The following is a 12,451-nucleotide window of genomic DNA, read 5'->3' as shown; positions in this document are numbered from 1 at the left end:
CGCCGACTGGAAAGAACACAGGCGTATCGTGTTTGTCCGTCACGCAGTGCTCTTAAATTTAAAGTGTCAGATGTGCATGGAGACAAACAAGATGCTGGAAGAAGCCCCCAGAGCCTTAAAAAATAAGACACTGCCAGAGGTTTTTTTTTTTTTTGAGTGACAGTCTGGTTATTTAGTAGGTGACCAGTGCTTATCCTGAGACTTAGGTATTGAGCCTTTCCTCTTAGGCCTCCAAATGAACAAGGATCTGCTTACACTTTGATCTGAAACACACAGGCTTTAATTCAATCTGCTTGCTGGATCAGGGAGCCATATGCTGTCAGGAGTAAATAAATACTACGGGGGGAAAAAAAGCAGGCAAACAAAAAGCTGGAAACATAAAAAAGCTGGAAACATATCCCCCCATTTGGAGGGGACTTTGATTGAATGGTAAGATGCCTAAAGACATTTTTTTTTTTTTTTCCCCCTCTTTGTTTCTTCCCTCTCATCCCTGCCTGGCATCAGATCACAGACTTCTAAATATGTGAATCTTCCATTATTTCTTTTTTTTTTTTTTGAAGAAACTTCTGCTCGGTTTTATTCGTGATCACTTCTTTCTCCGCACCATCAGATAGCGTTCCGAATACAGCCACATGTGTCAACCCTGTTTCAAATCTTTGGGTCTTAATACCCCCCCCCACTCCAAAAAAAAAAAGCGTCCCTCACTTCCTGCTCGTCTGAGCGGCAAGTGGGCGAGCGTGATCTCCCTCGTGCAGCGTTTCTCCTGTGACTCTTTGTGAGGACGGTTTATCTGGTTCCAGCGGAGCAGGTTCTAATAGAGAGGGAGCTGAGGGCCAAACACACTCAGGCTTTTTTAAAAGGCCGAGGCCATGTGGAAACGGCCTATATAACCACGGGAGGCTCTTAAGGATCTGCCGGGGGCCTCGCCAGTAAATGACAGAACAGTGAGTTAGATGGAGGACAGCCTGTCTGCTCGGGAAAAGCAACTGAAACGAGCAGCGCGGTGCCCGGACGTTCTTAAGAGGGACACTTAAGCGTTTCAGAGATGACGGACTGTGGGGAAGCTCGTCTGAAAAAAAAAAAAGAGAGCCATCTGCAGCTGAAACCATCGCGAGGAAACATTCTTAGAACCGGAGTGAAAGATTTGACTGTGAGAACCAACGTTTCCCTGTTGTTAACGGAAAGTAATGAATTTATAAGACTTTCCTCTTTTGACTAGCCTGTCAAGAATGGAGCCAGTACAAGTTTGACAATATGAGAAGAAAAAGAAAAAAATCAAATCCAGAAAAGATGGGAGCTTATGCAATATGCATCATATAATATATCTCACAAAGCCAAGAGAACAAACGGCTCAGATGTTTACATTGAGAAACATGTACGATATATCTTTGACTTTGATGCATTGAAGCTTAGAAATGCAAGAAAAGAAGCAAGAAAAGAGAGAAAAGCCTGAGTCGTCCTGCAGCGAGGAGACACGGTGGGTTTCAGCATTCTGCATACTGTAACAGATTCTAACGTGTTGAGAGATCCTCGTAACGACATAAACACAATCTAAACATTGGAAACAAAGCCATACATCTAATCTGAAGAGATTATGATGTTCAGGGAGAACTGCATTCAAAACCAACACCACTGGGAAGTAAAGTTTAAATGGACTGACCAACGACCCTGTGGACAATTATCTTTGTGCGCAAGTTACAAATAAATACACAAATAAATACTGGTAATGTGAAAAGAGAAATTTATAAGAGTGTCAAACGAGCTTTCGACTTTAGTTCAGCACAAGTTCATCTTGAGGTTAAACTATAAAGTTAGTATACATGAGGAATCTCTATATTTTCACAAAACCATACAATTAACTAGGAAAACAACTACATACAGTGAAATGTCAAAAAACAACAACAAAAAACTGTTGTATTATGGGTATTTTTACAAACTTCCTCTGACAGCATGGCTTTGAGGCGAGTTTAATAACAACCTCGCTTTCATGGCAGCGTCACTGATATCTCCGCTCGGGTCTCAGTGTTGTGTTGTGTCCGCTACTCTTAAGATATTTATAAAAAAAAAAAAAAAAGTTTCACTTTGAAATATTCACAACATGCCTGGTGGTTTTTAATCAACAATCCTTTGAGGAACATGGTACTTTCAGTACAACCAATTTAATTTAATCCGACGCCATTGCGTCGCCCCGTGACGGCATTTTAGAGCGCTCCGACGGAAAACGTCAGGTTTTTGTAGATCGCCGTTGTCGCGATCTAACTTCTCCTCGGCAGTGAAGTGAACTTGTTCAGTGGGATTGTTTCACAGATCCGCTGCACTCGGCCTCACTTGTTTTTACATCACCGTGGGGAAGAGACACTTGGATGCCCCTGCTCTGTACAGACCTCCGCACAGCACAACCTCTGCAGGTCAAGATCAACCCTCTGCAGAGAGACCCCACAGCCTGTGGGGAGCGCACACACACACACATTCACACACACACACACACACACACACACACATAAAGTCACACATTCAAGCCCATACGACACGTTTTGGGGTTTTTCCTCTCCCCATTCTCTCCCCGCACCACAAGCAAGTCACGACACACAGGAAATCGCCCAGAGATAGAGGGGAGGAAATTAGAAACACCCTCCCAGCATCCCCAGTGAAAACATTTGCAGCTCTGGAGCGGAGCGCTCTCGGCGGAGGGGTCGGCAGAAAAAAAAACGGAAAACACGGGCCTTTGTTTTAAAAAACCCGATACCTCTCCAAATGTAATCTTCCTGTGCATGCACAAGACGGGACACTCTGTTTCCTAAGTGGCCTGCTGGATGAACAGAAGGTCCACAGAGCAAACCCCCCCCCCCCACCACCCACACCCCCATACACACTTGTTAACCTTCTTCTCCCCTTCCGTCTTCATATCTCCCCGCATTCTCCGCTCTCCTAAATCCCATTTGGAGTGGTGGGTGTGACCGTGTAAACAGTGTCTCCCCTTAAAATTAAGGTGATTAATGTGTGTACCTGAAGATGACACTGTGCAGATGTGTCTTTGCGGCGCGAGGGTTTACGCAGAAAGCCAGCCTTCCCCACCTGATAACCACGAGAAGAAGAAGAAAGAAAAAAAACAAAAAAACAAAACCCCGCATTTGAGCGTGATGCCTCCTGACAACAGATAGGCTGGCTCTCGCCCGCACGCTGCCACCGGCAACCGGTCGGCGGCCTGGCGCGGCGGCGCGGCGGCCAGCCATCCCTGTGGCCCCCGCATTCCTCTCTCTCTCTCTCTCTCTCTCTCTCTCTCTCCCAAAAAGCACTGCTTACAGAAGCTGACAAGCTCTGGAGGTCTCGCTGGCCGAGGTGGAAATCTGCGAAAATAAACGCTTTAGGTGACATGAAGGCTTTGTTTGTTTCTGCTGGCCCGGCTGTTTGTGTTAGCGCGCTGGGTTAATTGCGACTTTGATCGCTGCGTTTATTGATCCAACAAGTGGCCTTAGGAGGGCGGTGGACCCGGCCTGCCCCCCCCCGTCGCCCGCTCTCATACAACCACCCCTCCGCCGCCTCCTGAGCCAACGCAGATGGGTCGTAAGGGATGGCGGTGCCAAGGCGAGGCTGGGGGATGCATGAAGATAAATAGACGAGAAGGAATCCGATATGACAGCGGCTGTTGCGTTAATCGGAGATCAGGTAAAATAGGACGGGGGAGCTTTTTTCCCCCCACGTCATTAGATGTGAGAGAGGCATCGACTGGGTAAGTGGGTGTGTGGATCTGGCCTCGTCGCACGACTTGACAGGTTTAACTAAAGTCTTGACGCACAAAAGCAGGCTGAACCGTTTGTCCAGATGTGAGAGAAGAAGAAGAAGAAGAAAAAAAGCTAGCCTTGGCTTGGTTGGCCCACAGTAGTGATGTGGCCAGGCAATTTAGCTCTGGGCTATCAGAAGTGAGCAGAGGTGGCTGTGATTATGTTCTGCAGCATGTAGTACAGGCCAAGCTGGATCAGGCGGTGATGGACTGCAGATGAAAAGAGGTTTTATTGGCTAACTCTGGCAAATTTTCACCACTACTGATTTATGCTGTGTGACCAAATGAAGTAGACCGGCGCGGGTTGTTCTAAACCCCTTTCGGCTGATCTTGCTTGACCTGCGTCTGGCACGACTTCCCGCCCTCCGTCCCAGGACGGAGGGCGGAGACGCGCTTCCAAAAAAATTCCAGTCGATTTTTCCTCCAAAAAACAAGCTTTTCCAAGACACATCCAGAAGATCGGGGGATAAAGTGCACCCTCTTTTTTTTTTTTGTGACATTTTTTGAAACATCACAATCTCGTCATCCGTCGTAGTTTCAATGACAATTCTGTACCGAAGACACGCCGTCGGGAGTTTCTCATCCAAAAATAAAAATCAGTTCCAGATCTGTAAAGCCTCTGAGATTCACGGGGTTGTGGACACGGGAGAATCTTGGTAAGCGCTTTTCCAGTGCAGCTCAGTGAGAGGGTCAAGTGTGTGTGTGTGTGTGTGTGTGTGTGTGTGTGTGAGTGTAATGGCTGTGAGGTCATCAGTGGACCGACACAGCAGCAGATGATGGAATGGGACTGCGGCCACACATGCACATGAACACAGCCGTGGACACGCGGAGGTGAGCGTTCCTACGATGTTCTCAGCGGGGGAGACGGCAGGCGACGCTTCTGCTTGTACACTGGGAGGGGGTGTCTTCATTTTAATCAGTCAAAGTGTCTAATCAGGGGAGAATGTGCCCCCCGCCCTCCCCTTCTCTCTTTCATTTAGAACCAACTCTTGATTTCTTCTCCGTTTCCCTTCTCTTCCTTCCAACAAACTGTCTGTCTCTATATCTGCATGGAGATATTAGAACAGCTTTAATAGCAGGAGAGACACAATTTTCCACAGAACTAACTCTTCTCTTTGTTTGCATCCAGCAAATCGGATTATTTCTTCCATGAAACAACCTGGCACTGTCAAGTACCGAAATACAACATATCATATCTTCTCTACATTCACACTAATTCAATTCTACACTATAGAAAAAAACGACTTGGACATGTGTAGATCCTACTAGTATTAGTGTTGTTGAATTTATTTGATCAAAATGTTTGTTTTCCCTTGAATTTATTTAGGCCAAGTATTAAATTATGATGCGGATGAGGAGTAGAGTAGAGTAGAGTAGAGTAGAGTAGAGTAGAGTAGAGTAGAGTAGAGTAGAGTAGAGTAGAGTAGAGTAGAGTAGAGTAGAGTAGAGTAGAGTAGAGTAGAGTAGAGTAGAGTAGAGTAGAGTAGAGTAGAGTAGAGTAGAGTAGAGTAGAGTAGAGTAGAGTAGAGTAGAGTAGAGTAGAGTAGAGTAGAGTAGAGTAGAGTAGAGTAGAGTAGAGTAGAGTAGAGTAGAGTAGAGTAGAGTAGAGTAGAGTAGAGTAGAGTAGAGTAGAGTAGAGTAGAGTAGAGTAGAGTAGAGTAGAGTAGAGTAGAGTAGAGTAGAGTAGAGTAGAGTAGAGTAGAGTAGAGTAGAGTAGAGTAGAATAGAATAGAATAGAATAGAATAGAATAGAATAGAATAGAATAGAATAGAATAGAATAGAATAGAATAGAATAGAATAGAATAGAATAGAATAGAATAGAACAGAATAGAATAGAACAGAACAGAACAGAACAGAACAGAACAGAACAGAACAGAACAGAACAGAACAGAACAGAACAGAACAGAATAGAATAGAATAGAATAGAATAGAATAGAATAGAACAGAACAGAACAGAACAGAACAGAATAGAATAGAATAGAATAGAATAGAATAGAATAGAATAGAACAGAATAGAATAGAATAGAATAGAATAGAATAGAATAGAATAGAACAGAACAGAACAGAACAGAACAGAATAGAATAGAATAGAACATAATAGAATAGAATAGAATAGAACATAATAGAATAGAATAGAACAGAATAGAACAGAACAGAATGGAACAGAATAGAATAGAATGAAAAATAAATAAAAAATAAAAGCCTTAGATAATAAAGTTTTCAGAGATTCTATGTTGCGAATGATAAAATGAGAATCACGCTGTGCAGAAGAAAAGTCACATCACAGTAAGAATTAAACTGCAGTGAACCTATAGATTCTTTATTTTTTTTAATTTTAACTTTCAATTACAGAGGGTTTATCAAACTTTCCCTCAAATATCTTAATTAATGAGCGAGTGACAAGGCAAGGCCTTTCGGAGGCTCACATTTTCAAAATCAGATTGATGAAAAAAATTATTTTTCCACTTTTCAGCGAAGACAAACGCATCCCAGGATGTTAAGTAACAGATGGCTTTGGGAAAACCGAATGGAACTCCGACTGCCTAAAAAAGTTGCAAGGCCGCACACACACGTCCAAGTTTTCAATTCATCACATGTTCCCGGTGTGTAAACGCCTCAAAAACCCATAAAAAACACATCTGTCAGAGTTGGTACGGCGACTGTCATCTTCAGAAAATTGGTAATAAACGAGCACAAGCCTTAATGAAATATACTGTTCGAGGGTAGTCCAAAATTATAGCGGCAATTACAAATCATTTGGAAATTGTGGGTTGTGACAGACAGCGCGGATGAGGTGTTGAATGGAGGGATGATAGGATGAAGGGAGGAGGAGGAGGAGGAGGGGGGGGGGAGGGGGGGGGCAGGGGATGAAGTAATGTGCCTGCACACGGCGCTCCAGTCGGGGGTCAGATCCTGTTCATGGAAACCATCTGGCTGAGCCACACCAAACATACAGAGCACATGATCCTCCTTCCTCTTTCCTCTCAGCCTTCAGATTCACCTCCTGCCCATTTTTTTTCTTCTTCACCCCAAACTCCTTTCCATCACTTTACCTTTTCTACCCCACTGCTTTTTTCTTCTTCTTCTTCTTCTCTCTCTCTCTCCCTCTCCCTCTGAAAAGATCCTACTCATTAATGCATGGCAGCTGCAGGGAGCAGTGTTACTTCATTTTTCCATGGCAACGGCCTCTCTGTTTCAGCAGATCCCATTTCAGTTTTGGTAGCAACGTGCTGGTTGTGCCAGCGCTGAACACATTCATGTGTTAAATAGAAGGAATTATTTCGAAAAAAATTCCTGAAATAGAATCACCGGCGTGATCACTTGCAATTAATATCAGGGGGGGGGGGGGGGGGGGGAGAGAACATGGGTGTCCTGGGGAGAGGAGGGTGGAGACATGAAGGGATGACAGGATGAAAAGGAGGTGAGGCAAGAAAAGTTGAGGCGATCGGGGAGACGTGAGGTCGACGAGGAGTAACGCGGGAGTGCTCCTCGACGGTCCGGGCTCTTCTAACGCCAAGGTGGCAGCGGCTGCGCCGCCCTGCAGCCCTAATGTGAAGTGACGACTGGAATAACACCACCTACACGCATTACAGCCATGCATGACCAAAGAGCTTAGCTGCCTCTTCGGGGAAACGTCGCAGAGTCCCTCGTCGATCCGTGCGGTGCGTCATGCCAACGGGGCTCCGTTTGGATGCGACGTTCCCCTGACGTCACAAAGACGTCGGCTCTTTAGCCTTCGCTTAACGAGCGAGCGAGCGACCGAGGCCTCGCTCCGCGTACATGCACAACCTCGTCAAGTCTTCCAGCTCCGGTCTGGTTTCAATATCGGCTGCCCATCTCGTCTTCACATCGGCAGTTTCAAGGGGGGGGGAGAGAAATTGAAGGAAGTTTTTTTTGACAGCTTTGAATTAATTACGAATAATGCTTTCGGCCATTTTAATCGCATTTGTCATTTAATGTTCGCGAGCGAAGTTTAAGGGGATGACGGCTGCTTTACCGGCTGGGATCGACATGATCGTATTGCACTCCAAGTCAGGCGGGAACCCGCGGCCCGAGAATCATTTCTGGGACGGAGGTTGCGGCGGCGTTCAGCCACAGATAGAGCGTGACACCCCCGGGGGAACCCCAGATAATGATCTGTGCCCTAAACCACTACGTGACGGGACATCGCAAGGGATCTGTACGAACCACGTCTGGCCTTGACGGAGACAAGCAGGGAGCAAAGACTGACTCGGGAGCGTGACGTCTACAAATAGTCCATGTTCTACTTTTTCCAGCTGGTTTTATACTTTGAGTGGGTTGCGAAGAAGACATTACACAAGTATAGACTCACACAGTGCGCATTGGGCAGCACTGCTTGCATCACTTTGTTTTTTTAATTTTTTTTAGTTAGCTTTAGAGGGAAGAGAGGTGTGACGCAGCAGAGTTTAAAATCTTAAATATGACAGATGTTTGCTCAAAAGTAAGTTACGACCAACTGTATCTATGTCAGCACAGCAACGTTTTCAAGTAGAAACACTTTGGGTGTCGGTTTACACGACAACGCTGACAATTGAACTTTTTGAGAACGGCTCTCAAGGTGGAATTTTTCCAAAATGCTCTCACTCTCCATATGCATGAGAAGATAAGTGGATAAGAAAAGAACAACGTTCTCCTGGGACTTGATTAGTTTTATAGTTGACGGTCACCCAGAATAACAATCCAAATAATGTATATAAACCCTGCAGCTTGTAACACGATGCAGATAATTCATGGATTTTTACGGGTCAACAGGCTTCACGCCACCAGATTCTATTTCCGCATGTCGATAGATGCTGTTTTTCGCCTCCGTTTCTCCAAAACTCGCCTTGAAAGTGACATTTCTGCTCTTGGTGAGCTCGTCTTGTGCTGCTTCCTGTGGCCTGGAGCTCCAGCAGCTGACTGCCGTCAGTGTTGCGTTCAGGTGCATCGCGTGAACTAGCGTGCTGGACTCGGCCGCTGACAAATCTTCCGATTTGCGAGAATTCATGTAAATATGAGCAATCCCCGTGGTCCTGCAGTGAAATTCTTGCCCTGTTCCAACGTGGACGCCTGCGGCTTATCGTCACGTGCGGCTTATATGTGTTTGTTTAGTTGTTTTCGTTAAATTTGGAGGGTGCGGCTTACATTCAGGTGCGCTCTATAGTGCGGAAAATACGGTATGTTGTCCGTCCATACGAAGGTCGTTGTTAATGTTTGTATTGTATTCTGCACATTGACGTGTGGTTTCATTACAAAACCAAGCAACAGCACCCACTAGTGGCCCAACATGAAAATTCCATGGTTTTCAGTCTTTGCTGTTTTTGCGGAAATGGAAAGCTTTTCCTACAACGAAAACGCAAACGCAATCCATTTTCGCTCGATGCGTTGTGTTAAAAAAGGGGCCCCACGTCCATGAGCTGCTGCCACTGATGGATTAAGTGCAATCAGTGCCAATTCAAACCTCATAATTTGTACATATTCGATTCCACATTATCAGATTATATTACCTTTCTTCCAATGGAACCGGCGGCCTGCTTCCAGCACGAGCCCCATGTACTTTTCCTTCCTTATCAATCACGGGTAAAGAATTTATGTCACGGTTACAGGGGTTTATGACGCCATCCCAGACCTGCCGTATGAGGATTTTTTTTATTTTTAAACAATTTACACAATCACAGGCTATCGTGTCTCCTTCTTGTGTTTGAACAGTCTTAAGTGTTCTCAGCAGCCGTGCAATAATAAATACCATTGTAACTTTGTATCGCTCGTTCTTGTTAACCCCATTACTCTCTATCCGCCCCCCCCCCTTGATGGAAAGAAAGCCCATGCATGCTGCACTGGGCACATGTGCAGCCGAAGTGTGAGCCATTAGGTATTCTGTTTACACCGCACTAAAATAAATGAGCGGTTTAAAGTCGGGGGGGTGTCCAAGAACCGGGGGGGGGGGGGTCCCCAGCTGTCGGCTGGTTCGGGTTTGGTCCGTTTCCACTCCCACGTCAACGGGACTGTGTGTTTCCTAATTACCGCTGCAGTACGGTGGTGGTGTGGTCCCGGTCGCAACAGCCGAAGGGGACAGAGCAAAGTGGAGGCAATGACGGCCTCGGCAAACTATTAGAGGGTTGAGTTAACTTTGGTGGAAGTACTGTAAACAGCTCAGCGGCCCGACGTGGGACCCGGCGCTCTGCGGCGGTCGCTCGGCTCAGCGTGTGTCACGCTCTCGTTCGTGTCTGACTGACGTCCGTTTGTGTGGTCCGGGCAAGAAGAATTAACATGATTTTAGGAATGGTTTTTCCAACTCATTAGTTGTTGTAGACATGCACGGAGAAACTTGCTCCTAAACCTTATTCCAGTAAAAAAAACAAAAAAACAATCAATTCAGCCTGTAAAGAAAGAACTGCCGACATTCGTCATAGCGTAAGAATACAAATACACCAGTGAATCAATGAAGAAATACATGCATGGTGAACTGAACCCCATTTGCTCCCTTTCACTTCACACTCATGCAGATATTATAAATATTGGCCCTTGGACTATTGCTGTCACCTATGTGTGCATTATAACAACCAAATTAAGTATATAATAGAATAAATGATTATATGATTAAATAAAAAATACGCCAATACTGGGCTGTGTCTTGGTACCTGCAGAGTGAGTCGTTTCACAGCATCCCAGGCATGTGCGATGAGCTCCTTCATGCGCTCTTCGGAAGTCGCCCAGGACTCCCCCGCCGTGGTTTCGGGCATCACCCTCATCGGGATGGACAGAGGACGCGACTCTGCAGAGACAAAGCGAGTTTCCCTTAACAACCGGCCGCTTTCTACATTTTTTCAGCAGTTCTTGACGTCTGCTGGATTTGTTGAAACGTTCACTCCGCTGCTGAAATAACCTCTTTACCACAGAAGTAATGTAGCACACCGTAAAAGCCCCGAATAATAAACCTACTTTTAATTTATTAACATGAGAAAGCCCATTGTCCTGCATTCATCCTTCGTGCAGCCCTCGTCACGATTCACTGTTATTGTCATTTGCTGTACGGTATCATGTTATATGATGTTTGAATGACACTTCATTGAGGTGACGCAATGTTGGCACTCTGGGTTTCTTGTCTCCTGCGAGCCAGAGCAGCGGCTCTGAGAACTGGGACAATCGCGCAAACACAGCAGCCCTCCAGACATGACATGTCCCGGTGTGCCTGCTGTGGTCCAGACGACGGATGATCGTCTCTCCCGACAGCCATGGCAACGGTCAAGTGCCGGAATCGCACGGCAACAAACACGTCGACGTTGTCTTTTGCAATAACTGTGCGAGCGTTGAAAGTCACGACATGTCATCCAGTGCCAAGGGATGAGAGCCGGGGACAGAGGAGGTGCAGAGGAGGCGCATCAGGCAGGTTAACCTGCAGGTCTGCGGATGTTAAAGCCATCAAGGCGTCAGAGATTACAAATGAGGGAGGGAGGGGGAGACAGGGGAGGGGGGGAGGGGGAGGGGTCTCTCTAAAGACACATTAAGACATATTCCATGATGTAAAACTCTGCCTTGCTCAGCAGCTCCATCCCTACAGTTGTCATCAAACAGCAGTGACTCCTCAAGACGCTCCCCAAGCGTCGCTGGCTGGGTTGGCATGGCAACGGCCGTGTGTTACTGGAGGCGAGTCGACAAAGAGGATGGATAGTTGAGACATTTACCCTGTGGAAACCTGCGGGTGAAAACTGTGTATTTATATGACTGATTGAGCACGGCCACAGGTGTGTGTGTGCGTGTGTGTGTGTGTGTGTGTGTGTGTGTGTGTGTGTGTGTTTAAGTGGGAGAAAGCAGGCTGAAGGCCGAGATCAGTGGGTCTGGATTCCCGAAGTATTTTCTCACGCTCAGCATCCAGGTGCCTCTGGCACATGGGGACTGTGAAACGGACCGTATTTGTCATGATGCCTACAATCAGTGTTGCACATTTGGCAGCCCCATATTTTCCAATCGACCCTCCACTTCACTCCCAGTCATCGGCTGCATTTTTTTTTTTTTTTCTTTTCTGAGAGGCCTTCAACACAACCGATCCCAGTGTTCTTTGACTAAATACCCACAGAGATGGCAAAAATTAACTTTGACAGGGCGGATCGTGTTTCACGGACCGTCTTTTTTTTCACTCGGCAAATGCGAACGCGAGCGTAGAACTGCTGTGATATCATGGAGTTGTCGGCGCTCTTCTGTCACACCGCATTAGGGCGACTTCCCGTCGGGGCTCTGCGGGGGATCCACGCAGACATGACAAAGCCTCTGCCGCGGCCGCTCCCTGCCATGTGGCCCCGGGCCGTCTAGACCGAGAAGGTATAAACCGTGGGACTAGACTAGAGAGCACCGTAACAGCGCTGTGTACATGTGCGCTTTATTTTTAAAGTGCTGGCATGAGTCAGTGTCTGCTGCCATGTGAACATCACCGTCTGCAAAGTGTGTGTGTGTTAGTTTGGGTGCGTAGGGTTTTAACTCCATTAGTGGTTATCGAGGCAATACAAAAAAAAAAATCTCACAAGTTTGGTCAGTGTGCTGATTACCTCACGTCCTAACACTCCTCTCAACTAAACAGCATCTTACCACAATGGAAAATACAACATAAACATACATTATGTGTACCCACACACTGGCCCGACAACACAGAGACACACACACTGGCATCGAAA

General features: G+C 46.3%; 1 protein-coding gene across 1 annotated transcript in view; it reads right to left on the bottom strand.

Moving 5' to 3' along the window:
* vps13b (vacuolar protein sorting 13 homolog B) overlaps positions 1-12,451 on the bottom strand; it is a 328,731-nt gene that overhangs the window by 156,541 nt on the left and 159,739 nt on the right. Inside the window, 1 exon segment of the mRNA XM_080500575.1 lies at positions 10,424-10,557. Coding sequence (XP_080356701.1) covers positions 10,424-10,557 — 134 coding nt within the window.

The sequence above is a fragment of the Blennius ocellaris genome (genome assembly GCF_963422515.1).
Source record: "Blennius ocellaris genome assembly, chromosome: 8".
In the NCBI taxonomy this organism is placed as follows: Eukaryota; Metazoa; Chordata; class Actinopteri; order Blenniiformes; family Blenniidae; genus Blennius; species Blennius ocellaris.
The sequence above is the reverse complement of the archived record's forward strand: the minus strand, read 5'-3'. Positions and strand labels throughout refer to the sequence as shown.